Source organism: Pholcus phalangioides, unplaced genomic scaffold (assembly GCF_987345545.1).
Source record: "Pholcus phalangioides strain wild (caught in Gottingen) unplaced genomic scaffold, Ppha-v1.0 ptg000011l_1, whole genome shotgun sequence".
In the NCBI taxonomy this organism is placed as follows: domain Eukaryota; kingdom Metazoa; phylum Arthropoda; class Arachnida; order Araneae; family Pholcidae; genus Pholcus; species Pholcus phalangioides.
In genome coordinates this window covers 9,078,306-9,096,364 of record NW_028301604.1, presented here as the reverse complement: position 1 = coordinate 9,096,364, position 18,059 = coordinate 9,078,306, and the positions used below count along the sequence as shown (strand labels likewise).

At 37.5% G+C, this 18,059-nt stretch overlaps 1 protein-coding gene across 1 annotated transcript in view; it reads left to right on the top strand.

Moving 5' to 3' along the window:
- Window positions 1-18,059, top strand: part of HERC2 (E3 ubiquitin-protein ligase HERC2) — a 645,607-nt gene that overhangs the window by 410,823 nt on the left and 216,725 nt on the right. The window contains exons 53-55 of the mRNA XM_089238586.1: window positions 1,651-1,791; window positions 5,074-5,164; window positions 11,377-11,554. Of these exons, the coding sequence (XP_089094712.1) occupies window positions 1,651-1,791; window positions 5,074-5,164; window positions 11,377-11,554 (410 nt within the window). The remainder of the gene's footprint in view (window positions 1-1,650; window positions 1,792-5,073; window positions 5,165-11,376; window positions 11,555-18,059) is intronic.

Sequence of the window (18,059 nt, the reverse complement as noted above, 5' to 3'; positions counted from 1 at the left end):
AATTTTACTCCCTTGGAGTCCCCAGGCCATGCATTAAGACGGTACTGACAGGATGCAGTAACAATCATCATTTCATGCCACAGCAAATACTGCCCTATAGTTGTATTTTATCGCTCTTTAATATTCAAATCCAAAATTTGGAAACACCCTGTAAATAATGAAAATTGCAAGTGAAAGCTTTTAATCCTAATGCATGTTGATATCAGGGCCATAGCATGCTTTCTCATGGCCCAGGGTCTCTTCTTTTGGGGCCTGCCTTAAAGGGTTATACTCAGAAAAGAAGGGGTTTGCTCCCCCCCCCCCATTTTTTCAATGATTTGTTTTAGAAGTGAGTCTCTCTTGCAAATTATTTCAAATAAATCTCAAAATTTCCAAGAAATAAGCAAAATAAGAGTACTTTTATCTTTGTGGGGCCGGCAATTTGGCTAGGGCCCCCAGGGTTGCCCCAGACTAGTTACTTGCCTGATTGACATAATAAGTGGTATAATACATTTTGGTTTTTTAGCACCTGAGCGGTGTGGTGGTATGATGCTTATCTACTACTGTGAAAGTTGTAGTTACGGTCCCAGGTTCAAACCCAGGGAAGAATATAGATAAGATATTTTCCCTAACAAGCTTGAGGGGACCACTGATAGATGCCACCTTCATTTCCAACTCAACTCATTAATGACAGTAAATTGCAATGCAACGATATGGCCAGAGAGTTTGTTTGCTAAAGCAGTGAAATAGCATTTATATTTTAGCATTCGACTGTATGATCAGATATACTGCCATGGCCCCCCACAAGGGTAGAGCCGACAGTTCCAGCCCTGGGGCCCGAGACAATTTAATTACCATCATTTTTTGTTTTTTTATGGTACAAAGTCCCTACAGAAGGACTTCAAAGGCAACAAATATCTCAATCTTTCCTTGGAACTCGTGTGCACTGAACAGGATGGTGCACTACATGGACGGTTGGACCTAACTCGAGCCAAAGCTCACAATTGCTGACACTGCCACCAGATGGCGACTTATCCGAGGATGATGTCACTCTCTGCTATCCATACGGAGGAATACCGGAAAGTGAAAAGATGTGGGTTTGATTCCCCGCAAGGGCAGTTGAATTTTCTCTCTTTCCTGAATATATCTTCGCTTCAGCCAGTTGTTAAAAACCTTTGTATGGATAGCAGAGAGTGACACCATCCTCGGATAATAATTTCACTACTGCAGATCAATGATACCAACTTTAATTTTTTTCATTTGAAATTTTTATAATATACTTTATTATTTAAAAATATTTTCTCTCTTCACAACTGGAGGTTATATTTCAGCACTGGCTCTTTTATCACAAGTATTCAGTTGAATCTATGCAGAATGCTATGCATAGGCTCAATTGATTCCTTAGGTTTTAGGCTCTCCAAACCCTTTTATGTGAATGGGGCTGGAACTTTGGCAATGGACTCCTTTGTGGCAGTTATCTATTTTTTTCAAGAGGAAGGATCAGTCTTGGTCTCTTCAAGTTATGGAAAGATCATATCTTTTAAGCATTCCATGATTTTGTAGTCTGACATTTTATAGACAGTAGTAGAAAGGAACCCTACCACACTTTATCCCGTAACACCCTTATTATTATACTCGATTGTGGTGATTTTATACATTTTTATATTCTAGTTGCTCATGATGGAAAAGTTTTTGCATGTGGGGAAGGAACTAATGGACGTCTTGGACTTGGCCATAGTCATAATGTATCTGTGCCTAGACTTATAAGTGGTCTAAACAATTTTGTCATTCGAAAAGTTGCTGTACATTCAGGTTAGTACCACTTTTCCGCTGCATTTAAATTAAAAAGAACAAACCTCATAGAATAAAATAATTCCAGAACAAAGATATTCATAAAAATCTTATTTCAACACAGTTCTCAGAAAGTCGAATAGTATTAAATTTAAGGATGAATTTGCTTTAACAATAGTATTTTTTCAAAGATAATATATATATATATTTTTTTTTAATTTTTCAATTTTATTGTCATTATTATTTTTATAAAACATATAAATCAAACAAAAAAAAATTCATCAAGGGATCCCATAGGATCCATACTGGTGGACACACCAATTTCATAAGGATGCAATCATTTTCAATAGTTGAATCAAGTATATAATTTATGTGTATTTATGTGTAATTATGTGTATGTCCATTAAAATGAAAAACTAACAAGAAAAAAAAAAAGAATTGTGAACACGGAAACAAAAAAAGGGGGAGACGGGGAAGAAAACAGAGTAATATCTATAGACATAATAGGTTGTTATATAAGTCATGGTTTGCACAAATATTGATATATTTATTGGTGAATCTGGTGTATGCAATTTGGTTACCCTTGTTTTTTGTCCAGCTTAAAATTTGATAACTCAAAATTTTGTGAGTTAAAACATATAGATAATAGGCAGAAATCGTTGTCAGAAATTTATCTCTCTTTAACATCCAATCATATATCTTTTCAAGAAAAGGGAAAAAGAAAATAAAAATATTCTCCAGTTATCCTCCCACAGCCTCCAGTAGAACTTCACATGCACATATCACTTGACAAAATAAATTAGTGGTAAAGGTTATTACTTCCTGTGCTTTTGTGAAAAAAGGAGAAAAAACAGGCTTATAAGGAAAAAAAATCACCAATTCCCCTTCTCCTCTGGGTAAGTCATGGAGCTCTGATGCAAAACACAATGCCATTCAGAAAAACACTTCAGATGGATAGAGACAAGAAATTTTGGAAAAACAGCCCTGCCATATTTATTGAAGTCTGTGAACTTTGGAGTCATTTTCAAACATCCCCTTAAAGGAAATTCAAAGCTAAAAGAAATAACAAATGCAGATAAGAGATAAGGATAACAGAGATCCCGATCCCTGGGAATATACCACAGTTGCTATGAATACTAGAAATAAAAGCAACATCTATAATGACCAACAGCTTCTAGGGGCACTACCAGTATTCCTTTGTAGAATGAATGGAGACTAAACAATAATCACGTCCAACATTAAACATGTAATAAATGGTTTTTATTTCATTGTTAAGTATCAATAGGAAAGCAGACAAACATTTTCTCCATGTTCTAGACATTCATCTTATCAATTTCTCAGCCATTTGTCACAAATGTGTGGGTTACTTTTTCTAACTGTAGAATTTTTTCTTTTGGCTTCAAGAAGGAGTGAAGCGCTGACTTGAAGGATTGTGTAAGTTTTGAGTTAGAAATATGGTGAGTATGAGCTTAGGTGGCTTTCATCGGAGAATCTGCCTAGTCAAATATGTGTGTTCTGGTGATAACTCTTTAAGCGGTTTTTAAAATTTTCTGATCTGCATTATGACTGCCATAGTGTAAATCTTTAAATCTTCTAGAAATTGCCACCTATTTTCAAGAAGAATATATTTTTCGATTGCATGAAGCTGATAAATGCTTCCCCTCAAACACAAAATAATAAAACAACAAGGAAGAGAGACAGAGAGATAAAGAAAACAAATAATTGTTTTCTGTTATTTATGCTGTATGCTTAATCCTGTAACTACCTCGAAGTGAAAACATCTGGTCTCTTCTCCCTTCTGTTATCAGACTTTGAACAAAAGCTGACCTCACCCACTGGCACTTGATTGACAGGATTTGGGGAAACATATTATCAGAAGAAGAAAATTTATAACGGTATCTGGGCTTGTCAGTGTCGAAATGAGAGGGTTTTAAGATCTCAGGATATTTCGGGATTGCCTTAATAAAGTGGATCAAGTTGGAAGAGATATCTCGGATTGCCGCTGTAAGAGGTAATCTTTAAAAGTTTATCTGATCTGTGTAATTTCTGTAGGGCCTGCCTGGAGCCTAACATTTTCTTATAACTTTGTGGCACTGTTTAACTGCATGTACCACTAACAAATATAAAGTATTGTCCTCATGTCATTCCGCAAACATTAACCCCCTGACTGCTCAATTTGTGGACCGAAATTGCTTCAAAAATTGCGTAATTTTTTTCACTCAAAAAGTGAAGTTTGAGCGGTAATACCACGTGCCTTCAAATGCGGCAATTTAGTGGATAACTAACAACATCTGTTGGCCAAAACATAAATGAAACGTCTAATACTGTATATAATTTTTTTCAGTGGTTAAACGGGGAAAAAACGGGATTCGCTTCTCAATAAAGGAAGAAAAACACATGCCCGCGGAAATTGCGGGATGAGCAGATTTTGCTACATTTGAGTTGCCCGTGGAAATCGCGGGATGAGCAGCCAGAGGGTTAAACATTTCACTAATAAAGCAACCAATATTTAACAAACTGATTTAATTAGTTTAATTATCATCTACAGTCAGCACAGAAAGTGTGCTTATCAAATATGCAAAGAATTGTCAATGATTGTCTCATTCTATGCTTCATATGCTGCTTTCCTGCATTTTCAGCTGTTTGCAAGTTTAAATATCTAAGCAAATATTGCAATTGAAAACATGGAGAGATTGGTTTTTTTTTCTTAGGACAGGGTGACCAAATAAAAAAGTGATAATTATTTTATTTTCATAACTATACAATCCCATGCATGATAAATGATGTGTCTTAGGTCTATATATCATTTGTATACTTTTTCCAAATGAAAGTATGTTTCTAGGATCAACAGTTTGAGAGTTATTCCTGGATAAAAGGACTTTCCTATGCACCCTGTATAAAGTTCTTTGAGGCAGTCATAAATGGTGGAAGGACCTTTGTGGGCTGTACCTAAAATACAAAAGGAGAAGCAAAGTTTGAGGCCTAAAAATTTGTGGGTCCTGGGCACATACATGCCTCTGTTTGCCTATGAGAGAAACAGGCCTTAACCATGATTACCTGCATTTATAAAAAAATTTTCTTTCAAATATGGTTAAATTTAAAGTTATGTTCCTCTTGCCTGAATAGTTCTTTGTTATGTGTGTGAAAACGATTTTCTAGTCGAGCAAAGAATCGTACAGTTTTTTTATTAGTATGTTTACAAGATTTTTTCCATTGTCATCGGTATTTTAGCTATCTGAATACTTTTCATGGAAATTTCAGGTTTCTATTGGTGTTTATAGAAGCATAATTTTTGTATTACAGGGGGTAGACACACACTGGCTCTGACTGTTGATGGTAAAATATTTTCATGGGGAGAAGGTGACGATGGAAAGTTAGGACATGGGAATAAAATGTAAGTAAAATGAGATACTGATATATATACACTCATTGCCATAAAAATTTGCGCACCAAGTAATAATTGTGGGATCCAAACGAAAGTTGGCCTGAAGGTACATGTCGGGCAGGTATGCAAATGATTAGAAATGCAGCGTGATTGCGCATTGCGTAATGCCACTAGAGGGCGTTGAACTTCATTCTCCTTGGAGTATAAAACAAGTAAGCAGAGCTTGGTAGAGTGTATTTAATCGTTTGCAAAGGAAATGCTGAGGTAAACATACCGTTACGCCGCCGTCGAAGACCATATGAGCAGTTGTCAGAGTTCGATAGGGGAAGAATCATCGGGATGATGGAAGCTGGGTGGTCAGCTCGGCGAGTAGCTCGTCAACTAGGCCGTTCTGATTAGAGTAGGGGTAGAACACTTATCCTGCAAACGAAAGACCAGGGTTTGAGTCCCCATGGAGGCAAAGATAAATTTTCTTCCTAAAATTGCCATCTCCAAAAATAACCAATCTTTCAAGGAATCTTTTATTAACAAGTGGAGAGGACATCTCTTTATATATTGAGTAGACATGTTTGATTTTTAGAATTTCTGATTGATTCCGTCAGGGTGACAGTATGGGGATCCAAGTCATCTGATGTTAAGATATCATCTCTAAGGTTCCAGGTTCTCTTTAAAAGAACCCAGTTTGTGTTCCTAAAGTTCTGAAAAAAAAGTATGAGAATGTTTGTTGCTTCCATAATGAAAGTTTACAAAGTGATGATCTGATAAAGAGGATCATCACTGATCCTCTAGTTTTTAACCATTTGTGCAATATCTATTGAGACCATTTGTATTTGTATAATCAGATCAAAAACTTCTTCACATTTTTGTGTGCAGGAAGTCTTTTTGTGTCCTTAGTTGGGCAAACTCAAATTTTTTTCCATGAGGAGTACTGTGGACAGCTGTGTCATGCTAGAAGATGAGCACTAGCATCACATCCAATTATCAATATTATGATGTTTGCAATACTCCACTAGTTCACCAAACTCATGCGCTATTTAATCTATTGGCTAGCGATCAATATGAGAAAAAAAATTTTAAGTTGGTGCTTGATAATTTCTTGTATCAGCTAGTATAAGAAACTACTGGTGGCATTTCTATTTTGAATTCGATTCTTACTAGTTCCGAGGATCTTGTTGAACATGTTTCAGTTGGAGACAACTTTTCTTCTAGTGATCATCAGGTTATCGACCTTTTTTGTAGCTTCTTCACTGATAAACCAAACAATAAAAGAATGGTTCCCTGTTTCCCAAGAACCAACTTCAAACTTTTGAGGGAAAGGTTAGGGTTAATTTTCAAGGTCTGGTTGGTATCAGTAGGTTTGGTAGGTCAACTGGAAATGTTCAGAACAAAACTCTCCTCTCTTTTGCGTAATGTCATACTCTTTGTTTGTAAAAAGCGGGTTTGTTCATCGCAACCCATCTGGTTTATGGATAACACGCATAATCTTTATCTTGAAAAAAGGAAGACATTCCAAGAATACAAAAGTGAAAGAGTTGAACTGTCATCATTTACTAAAAAAGGGAGTTGAAGAAAGCAATAGTAAAAGGAAGCCATCTTGTAACTACACACAAGCCAGCAGAGCAGCAAAAAAAAATATCTTGATTCCTTCGCTATTATTGTTTGTCACGGAGTTCCCACCCTGCTGCAGTTTGCACCACTGTACTCAGGCGCATTGGAATCCATGTGTTTGATTTTGCTACTCGGATCTCTTCTCCCCTTGTTGCTTTGCTCTCTGCCTTATTATGTTTTCAGCCTAAGGCTTTAGTCCCTCAAGGAAGTGTCCTTGGCCACATACCTTTTTCACTTTTTATTGACAAACTCGATCAGGGTATCGATGGGATTGTTAGCAAATTTGCAAATGATTTGAAGTTGGGGGGGGGGGGTTATTGTCAGAAATCAAGGTGATAGGGTGTTGCTGTAGCATTGTCAAGCTACTATCCCGGAATTCTCTGATTCCAATTAAGTTACAGGCTGCAAAAGACCAATCTAGACAACTCTCAAGTCAAAACATTTATTTTACAACACTACTCGAACACATTTAACATTAAACAACTCAATTAATCTGTTTCAGTAAATCACATTAACTTGGATTTCAAACTTGGAGCACGTTAGAAAATGGTCACGTATGAAAACAGGAGAGATCTCACTTAATAAGATCAAAGGCGATCCATGTATTTCAATATGACATGGCAACATCCAAGTAGATTTTGACTGTAATTAAGAGTATTCAATCCCTCAGGAGATGACAAGACTTTACAGTCACAATAGAAGTTTCAGTTGTAGCACACTAGGTGACGGAGAACACACTTCACAATATCAGAGAATTTGTAGAAGAGCATGAAAGAGCATGTTTGATCATATCATTTCACCTTTCATCCAGATAATCACTGAACACTTGATGCTAGTTTCTGGGAAGAACTACAGTCGACCGACTTCCAGAATTTATCTACACTAGCGAAGCACTATAGCCAACTTGAAAACTTTCCACTCTTCCCTAATAGCCCTTTCAACTTGACTAGAATACATTTTCATATTATGAGTAGTTAAAAGGGTCAATGCAACATGGTTAAAAACTAACTACCCAGACCAGTCGGAGTAGCAAGAATGAGCTTTGTCACAAAGAAAAATACATATACAATATTGTCCTTTTTGGGTGGCAGCAGTTTGAAGAAAATGGAGGAAGTTGATCAGGGTTCCCCAAGATGTCAAAAAGTGTTATTATTGGTGAGATCAAGGGATTATCTGCACCAAAGGAAGTCTGCAATTGCCTTCCACCAGTGAGACAAGGTATTTGACTTGAGGCAATTATTTATCTTTATACATATTATTTCTCATCAGAAAATACACAACATGATTCAGTTAATTATTTAAAAATGCTCCAGACTCTGTTACAAAACTTGGCTGGAAGAGATCTTGGCAACGGGATAAGTCGAGTGGAAAAGTTCTGGCGTGCATTCATTCAATTAATTCTTTAACGATCCTAATGGCTCAACCGGGTTTTATCCCGGGGAATCAATGCAACATCTGTTATTAGTTAATGGTTAGAAATGGTGACAGAACATGGTGAGCATGGTAATATATTTCACAAGGGGCGATATGTTACATTGCTCCAGACCAACCTAAACAGGATTGCAGCTTGGACAAATGAACGAAGCATGTCTTTTAGTGTTGAAAAGGGCATGGTCGTTCATTTTGGTTCGAACAACCCATGTTTCATTTAAGAGTTGAATGGTGTCAATATATATGTATTCCGAATGTAACAAGAATCACAGATGTGGGTATTCTTATTGATGAGTGGCTTAGATTTTTTTAACATTGTTCAGTGGTGGTCAAAAAATTGAATAGAATATGCTGTTTCATTCTCAAAAAGGTCTCTTTGCGTTCTCTTAAAGTGATCCTTCCACTTTTCTGCAGCTTAGTTCATCCTGGATTGGAGTATGCCATCACATTTTGGAGACCATGCCTATAGAACAGGGGCGGTGCGACCGGTGCAATTGCACAGGGCACCAAATGATAAGGGTGCCGAAACGCGTTAGATATACATTACTAGAAAAATATCTAAGAGGTGACATATTTTAAAAAAATCTGTATAAAATATACATGAAAAATGACAGAGATGAGAAAAATAATTGAAGGTTTGAGTGTAAATAATGTTACGATTATTTTTTGAGAAGAAAATATTCTATGGGCAGTGCACCTATACAGGCTGATTCAGAAAAGATGGGAAAAACTTTAAGAGGTGGTAGTATACACACAAACAAACAATTTTCATCTAAGAATGCTTGGTCTAAAATGAAATGCAAATGTGCTACAGGGCACCACATACTAAAACAGAGGATATGAGGAGAAAACACAAGAATAACGTATACGTTAAAAAAGTAATTTTAATAAATAATTTACAATAATCGCTTAAAAGCGCGACCACCAATGGTGATGCAAGAAGAACAGCAGTGAAGGAGGGATTGGCGAACGCTCTGAAATGCGCTCAAAAATGCTGTAAAATAAAAACTTCTTGTCAGAATGATTTTGCATGAAGGAATTTGCATGAATACTCCTGAAGCAATGGAATGTTGTTTGGCAATGAAAAGAAAACTTATAATTGTATTTATAGATGATGCTGTACTTGGCCAGCAGTATAATCTCTTTTATACAGCTACCTCATTCCGGCACTTTAACAGCATCAGTTTGTGGATACCACAACTTTTATCTAGATGCACATTGCAACACCACCGAAGCAGCTGCTGATGTATCATTTAGAAAATGACATGACACTGCATAGCCATGTTCACCTGGCTGTAGCCATTGCAATTCTTGGCTTTGGGGGTACTTCAAGAACATTGTGTGCAGTGTGTCATAGCTCAAACTTGATTGAATTGAAAGCACATCATATTACCACAGATACACTCAGATTTATTGTTGAACAAGGATTTTTGTTCTTCCGCTTCATAATACTGTTGACAACGTATTGAACATTTCTTGTGTAAGTTGTAAATGTTTTTTTAACTCTTTTACAGCCATTTGTTTCACTTAATAGGCTTATCCAAGTTTTGGCTGATCTTTTTTCTCTTGTTTTACTCTTTTTCTCCTCACCCTTCTATGAGACTTGGACTTGTTTTTTAGGTTTCTGCCTCTGATGAGATCTTTCATTTTCTTCCTCACCCTTCACAAATCCAAAACATACCCATACTCCCTATCTGGGCCATCTTTGGCAATTTTGGACTTTGGCAATTATAGAGTAAACGACTTCATTTTTGTGATATATAAATATTTCAATAAATTATGAAATCATATAATGCTAATTGAATTGAAATTTTACCCTGACTAGGTATTGTTTCTATTTTGTGAGTAAATCCCTCATGTTGGACTTGTACAGCACTATCTATGGGTATATTTCAAAGCATTTTATTTCTTTTGCTAAACAAAATTACATTTCTTCAGGAATACTCATGCAAATTTTCAACCCCTATCCAGTGGTTCTTATTTTACAGCATTTTGAAATTGAAACTTTAGTTATAATCGCCCTTTGTATATTAAATCACCTCTAACTAATCTGCATCAGTATGCTTCATTTACACATTTTGTATTTTTACTTAGTTTTTATCAGTTTTTGCAAAACTGCTTCCTAATTAATCATATTAAAAGTAACTGGAGAGAGAGAAAACATCTTCATGTATGGCTAATAATAACTCAAGGAATTATTTTGTGTTTGAAAATTCACAATCTTTAAAGTAATGGGCGCGGTAGCCCGGTCGATAAGATGCTCGCCTTAAGTACCAAAGAATGTTTAGAGGTGTCGCAAGTTCGATACCCATTTCGTCCTTGTCAGAAAACTTTCCTGATACAGGGTACAACAAAAAACGGCTACTTGACTGCAGCAAAAAAATTACTACCGCAGGAAGTCCCCCATCGAGGGGTTAGCGCACCAACCTCTTGATGAGTATAAAAAACAAGCCTGCCGTTTGGAATAAACAATAAATTGTAGGTCCCGGTCTAATTAGCCCTCGTGTGCAGAAAATGACCGTGGTGCAACAAAAATGATCAATGAGGTATAAAGTAATTAAATTGCAAAAGTTGGTTTTATTTAAAATGTAAGAAATATTTATAGATTAAATTAATATAAGAATAGTGTTGAATACATTAATAAACATTTTATTTTTTATAATTATTAGACGTTTCATTAATTTTTCAGAAATATAATTGTTTTTAATGTAAATACTATGTAAATGAAAAAAAACTTGGTTTAAACCAAGAAAACTCGGTTTTTCGGTATAAAAAAACTTTTTTTCATCACCACTACCTTCTTTTGAATTCATGTTTTATCAATGAAAAATTGTTTGATTCATTTTCATGACTTGTTTTTTTTTTGTAATTTCCCAGTTTGTTAACTGAATAAAATTTTTGGTATTTCATCTGAAACATGTACTTACTGTAGAAAAATACCTGAAATTTTATTTGACGTGTTACAGAAATCACAAAATAGCTTATAGACTATACATGGAAAAGTAATAAATTAGCTATTTTGAAATGGTTATTATGGTGAAACTTTTATCAAATAAATACAGAAACAATGTGTAAATGATATAAATATCATTTACACATTGTTATGTGAAAATCACATCATTACACAGTGCATGGGACTCTAACGTGACCTCATTGATAACCAAACGTTACTCTAATTTTAGGAGCTATGATCGACCAAAGCTCATTGAATCATTGAAAAACAAAAGAATAAGGGAAATTTCATGTGGTAGTTCTCACAGTGCTGCTATCAGTTCATGTGGGGAACTCTACACTTGGGGGCTTGGAGAATATGGCAGACTAGGCCATGGTCACAATTTAACGCTTACAAGACCAGAGCAGGTAGGTGTAAAACTTTTGAAACATGTATTTACAATTAAAATAATTTTTATTATTTTTCAGAGCTTCATTTATTTATTGTATAGCTTACATTCCAATAATTAAAAACCATTTACAGTAAAAAAAGAAAGACTTTTTTCTGGATATTATGTCAAGGCGAACTCAGAAAATAAGTCTATTGGTCTCCATCAGGTGTCGAACCCAGGTCAGCTTGCAGACTGGGCAAGCACCCTATCCTTATATACCAAAGAAGAAATGGTCATTCCTTCCTTATTTATGCACTGTAGTGTGGTGTGCTGAAGTGAAGGCTCAGTAGCCTCCTTGCAACTGAAACTGACAATCACAAGCCTTTCACAAAAAAAATAATATAAACTGAAGAGCCAAAAAAACTGGTAAAGACATGCGTATGCAAATAAAGAGATATGAAACCAATCAGAGTATGGTGCTGCGGTCGGCAACGCCTATATAACACAACAAGTGTCTGGCATGGCTGTTAGATCGGTTACTGCTGCTACAATGGCAGGTTATCAAGATTTAAGTGAGTTTGAACGTGGTGTTATAGTCGGCGCACGAGAGATGGGACATAGCATCTCCGAGGTAGCGATGAAATTTGGATTTTCACGTACAACCATTTCACGGGTGTACCGTGAATATCGGGAATCCGGTAAAAAATTAAATCTACGACATCGCTGCTGCCGGAAAAAGATCATGCAAGAACGGGACCAACGACGACTGACGAGAATCATTAAACCTGACAGACGTGCAACCCTTCCGGAAACTGCTGCAGATTTCAATGCTGGGCCATCAACAAGTGTCAGCGTGCGAACTATTCAATGAAACATCATCGATATGGGCTTTCGGAGCCAAAGACCCACTCGTGTACCCTTGATGACTGCATGACACAAAGCTTTACGTCTCGCCTGGGCCCGACAACACCGACATTGGACTGTTGAGGACGGGAAACACGTTGCCTGGTCTGACGAGTCTCGGTTCCAATTGCTTCGAGCTGATGGACGTGTACGGGTATGAAGACAATCTCATGAATCCATGAACCCTACATCTCAACAGGGGAATGTTCTAGCTGGTGGAGGCTCTGTGATGGTATGGGGTGTGTGCAGTTGGCGTAATATGGGACCCCGATACGTCTAGATATGACTCTGACAGGTGACAGGTACGTAAGCATCCTGTCTGATCACCTGCACCCATTCATGTCCATTGTGCATTCTGACGGACTTGGACAATTTCAGCAGGACAATGCGACACCCCACATGTCCAGAATTGCTACAAAGTGGCTCCAGGAACACTCTTCTGACTTCAGACACTTCCGCTGGCCACCAAAATCCCCAGACATGAACATTATTGAACATATCTGGGATGCCTTGCAACGTGCTGTTCAGAAGAGATCTCCACCCCCCCCCCCTCTTACTCCTATGGATTTATGGACGGCGCTGCAGGATTCATGGTGCCAATTACCTCCAGCACTACTTCAGACATTAGTCGAGTCCATGCCACGTCATGTTGCGGCACTTCTGCGTGCTTGCGGGGGCCCTACACGATATTAGGCAGGTGAACTAGTTTTTTTGGCTCTTCAGTGTATATGTGAGTCACCTTATAGGCAAGTTTATGTACATCAGGTGTATCCGGTCAATTTGTCGTGGTATAAGTTCGCCGCAGTGTCAATTCCTTATGTTACAAATGTTTCGCAGCTCCAATTCATAGCTGTACAAGTTTGCCGCTGTGTTAATTCGTCATGATGTCAATTAATATACTTACAGCTCAGAATCAATTTGTTGAACCGTTGATTTTTCACTGTACATGTTCCAAGTGAGCTTGTATGTAGGTTTTGTCTTACACGTGAAATAAGGAACACATGAACAAAAGTGTACATGCAGTTTACTGAAAATAATTATTTTTTGTCATTGGGGAAGGTCATCGAAATTAAAATTGCAATATCAATTACATTTAAAAATTTAACTGTATATAAAAATTTAATTATACTTGAAAATTCAGCTACAAAAATTTTAAATGTTAAATAATTTATTTTTGCTGTGATAAAATTTTAATATAATGGGGAAAAATTTTGGTTTGCATGATATTCCCCAAATTTTATTGAGCCTATCTTTAACGGTAAATTTCTATCTGCCCTATGGGCTCGAGAGTTTCCCCCTCCGAGAGTCACCAACATTTAAAATTAAAGTATCTCCATAAGAACCTGAAATATTTAATTAATTAATAATTCAATTAAATTAATATTTAATTTTCACCGTATAAGAGGCAGCACTTCGTGCTTTTTGTTGGGATTTCTATTCCTCACAGCAAAAGGAGTTGAGCGCAGATCAAGGGTAGAAATGTATATTCCTTACCAATGACGATTTGATGAAGTTTTAATATTGCCCACAAGATGAGCTGCGACGAGGATCATGTAATCACTAATAAGAAAGACGACTATGGGTCAGTCGCATAGATATAATATAACCATTAATCTTATGTTTATAATCAGTCGCATATCTTTGGCTGGCTTGTTTGAATATTTTCACATAGTTTTCATTAGAAAACTATGTGAAAATATTCAAACTAGTTTTATTCAAAATAGTTTTCATTAGAAAACTATGAAAATCGCCATTCATTCTGTAGGTAAGGGACTCAAACCCACACTCAGGAGGCGAAATAGTGCATTGCAGGGGCGTAGCCAGAAATTTCGTTCGGGGGGGGGGGACCACTTTCATTTCGGGGGGGGGACCAAAGTGACAGAACAATAGATTTGGCCATCTTTTTCCCTTTTTTCGGTCATTTTCTCACATTTCGGGGGGGGGGGGACCAGACCCCCAATTCCCCCCCCCCCCGGCTACGCCCTTACTGCATTGCATTGTATATTCATGAGTTATTGGAGTGTGGGAGGGGAGGCTTAAATGGCATTAGCCCCAAGTTTCTAGTGCCTATGGTCAGAGTATTTTGAATATTATTTTGGTGTGATAATACAAAATGATTTGAAATGTACATTGCATTGCAAAAAAATAATTCTAAAATAAGACTTTTCGCAGCTGTTACAAAACTTAGATACATTGTCGATAAAAAATCAAGATATATTCTCTGCATGGATAGATTTAATAGTGAATTACGGAAATTGTGCTGGGGCACATTGATCACAATTTATTATCTCGATGTGCACCCCTGAGACCCCTAGCTGCAAGAAATGGAAACCCCTACAGAAAGCAGAAAGCACTGCCTATACGATGAAAACTAAATTTTCAAAATTTATTTGATCCCAATTTATTATCTTGGTGTGCTCCCCAATGCCCCTCACTGCGAGAAATAGAAATGCGGCTTATATGGTGAAAATTAAATTTTTAAAATTTATTGAATCACAATTTATTATCTTGGTGTACATTCCAATGTCCCTTGATGCCTTCAATGAATACTTTCCTTCATTTGTTAAAAATTAAAACAGATGGGAAGGGGCATGGCCCCCACAAGGGGTGGGCTGGCAAGGCTCCAGCCCTGGGGCCCGGGATGATTTTCATTATTTTTTGTTTTTTCACACTGTAAATCCACCATAAAGGGGGCCCGTGAAAGTTCCCAGTCTAGGGGCCCTACTCCAGGATGTGGGGGCCATGGGAAGGGGGAACATTTCCAATAAATGAGAAAAAAATTAGTTCAATTTTTTACGACTAAAGTAACTACCCTATTTATAAGAGCACAACAAACATTTGAATTTTCAAATTTGAAGCAATTCAAATTGGTCGCAACGAATTGACATCGCGATGAAATGACTTCGCAACAACTTTGTAAAGCGACGAAATGAGTCTGCGACAAATTTGTACTGCGACGAGTGTGTTGCACGACGAATTGAACGCTATGAATTGTCATGCGACAAGTTGAGCGCGATGAATTGATCTGGACCCCACATCAGGTATGCAGAGTTACCAACTCCTACAGATTTTTCATAATTTCTATGGACGGCCTCACTCAACTGCAGAGCTACAGAAGATACTCTCAATACTATGGAAATTGTTTTTTCTTCAGACTTTTTCACATATTTTACTTATTTTTATTATTTTTCTGAAATGGTTTCAATCTTTATTGACTAGGTTATACTTAGATCTCCCAGAGAACCTTAATAAGATATTATAGGAGCCTTAAGTTATAACATAATGACATATTAGAATGAAAGAGTTTGAGAGAAGACAAACATCTAGGATCGGTAATCAAATTCACGTATCATACATCATTAAGCTTCTAATATTATTTTTGGATACAAAAGCAGCAGTCAGAATGTCCAACGAGTTGCAGTACTGTCTTAAGGCATAGGTCCCCCTGGGCACAGCCCAGAGGCCTTGCAAAAATGAGATTTGAGTTTAAATTTATGAGAGTAAACATGTAAATTTGCCAGGAAGGGCCTCAAAAAAAAAAAATCAGTTGGACTGGGGTCTCATGATACTCTTTTATTACTCTGTAAAAATTTGTTTAAGAACTTGATCAAAGAAAGTAAGGTCTGCTTCTTGTAGAATTTTTCATACTAAATTTTTCTCGTACAAAACATTTTTTTTTCTCCAACTGAATTGTACAAAAAATTTGAAAAAATTTCAAATTTAACAAGAAATTTTAACATTCAAGTAGATAGAAACTCATGGGGAATTATTCAAAATTCAAATTAATTGAGTTCTACCAGGGCTGGTCCTAGAAATTTTGCCGCCCTCATTATGTGATGTCTGAAAAGAGTTTTATCAGGGTTCGCACATCCTTACAAACTCCTTAAAAACTCCTAACTTTTCATTTCCTTCTGGAAGGGCCCTTATAACTCCTTACTTTTTGCAGCCACTCCTCAAAAAGTCCTTATTTTTTTTCTCTGCAGGGATGATCTTTCTTAGAATAGGCATTTCCCGTGGTGATGAATAGCATTGCTTAGAAAAATAAGAGGAAGCTTCCCCCGAATATAAAAAGGAAGAAAAGAGAAAAAAAAACGCTCTCTCTCCCTTTGTAATAGGAAATGTGAAAGCAGGGGATGGGATTGGAACATCCAATGGTTGTGCATACCTGCCAACCGTTACGATTTTGTCGTATTTAGTAAATTAATACGATTATACGCCTTTGCTTCTAAAAATATGATTTTTTACCGAATCGCTGGTTTTGACGAGTTTTCCTGCCTATGTCGCAAACTGGTCAGCGTTGGAAATCGATGGTCCGTAGAACGACATCACTCCGCTGAACCAGTAGCCGAAAATTCCCCCATGCCCAGCGGTGAGAAAGTTTTTTTAGAAGTTTTTACTTATGCGGCGAAACGATGTCTCGAACCTCCTATATTACGCAGTATACTGAGTGCAGACCTCGCAGCTTTCCTGTTTTTCCTACTATTTTCCTGCTTTCGCCGCTATCGTCCTTTTTTTTTACCGCAATTCTCTCCTACTATTCCTATCTCCTACCTCCTACCTCCTTCCCTTTTGTTCACAGCCAATATCTCACTACGAAAATTCCGAGAAACCGCAAAATGTCACTGCTTTCCGCAGTTTTTTTTGACGTTTTTTATGTGTTTTATTCACATTACAACTCGCTACTGAAAAAGAAGAGAGGAAAAAAAATTTCAGTTCCACTGGAGTAGGGGACGACGACAATCGTATCTTTTCGCCGCCGTGCCTTAAAATGCTAAAAACTGAAGTCCAGTGGGGAAAGCGAATCTGTTTTGCAGATTGGTTGCCGTAAATAAAAAGACAAAAAAAAAAGGGAAGAGGAACAGGCTCTGTCCACACACAAGAGATTCCATGAGAGAGACAATGGGTTTCTCTCTCTCGGGATTCCGTAACGAGCGTTCATCCCTGAAGCCAGGTTTTCCTAGGAGTAGGCTTTTTGCTCCGTGTGAACCTAACTGGATCATTTTGTGTCGGCAGAAATGGGTTACATAATGACGTTACGCATTTGCGTTTTCCAAGCGTGGCCCATCAGCTCAGGACGGCTATATAGTATATGACCCTGGCGTCAGCTACTCCGTCGGCTGCATGCTCCGGTTTGAAGGGAAGAGACACAACACGAAAATGAAGAGAAGATCGCTGAAACGTGTGGCACACGACGCTTAACTCCTCCAGAAGCAGTCCGCCAATGACGCCCGACGTAAAGCGCTGTCGTGAGCCGTATTGCGCTCTGTAGGAAAACAGTCGTACTGCTTTTCATATTGATGAATAGACGGCGTGTCGCGCTGGGTGATTCACGTTGCGCGCGGCATAGAAAACCTGCTAGTAAAAACCGGCTTTTAAAAGTGACAGCCCGAGCCACGTCTGGTTTTACAGGAGGGGGAGCCGATCAGCCGCTGTAACTGAACCCACTTTTTTTAACCTTCAGAAAATAACTTTCGGGTATCTTTATATTGGGGGTCATTCAAGTATTACGTCAGCATGGATAGGGGATTTTCGATTTGCTGACTTGATGACGTGGAGGGGGGGGGGGTTGGATGATTCTTATGTCATCAACCACCCTTTATAAAAAATATGAAATATTCTTGATGACGTCTTACTCGGTG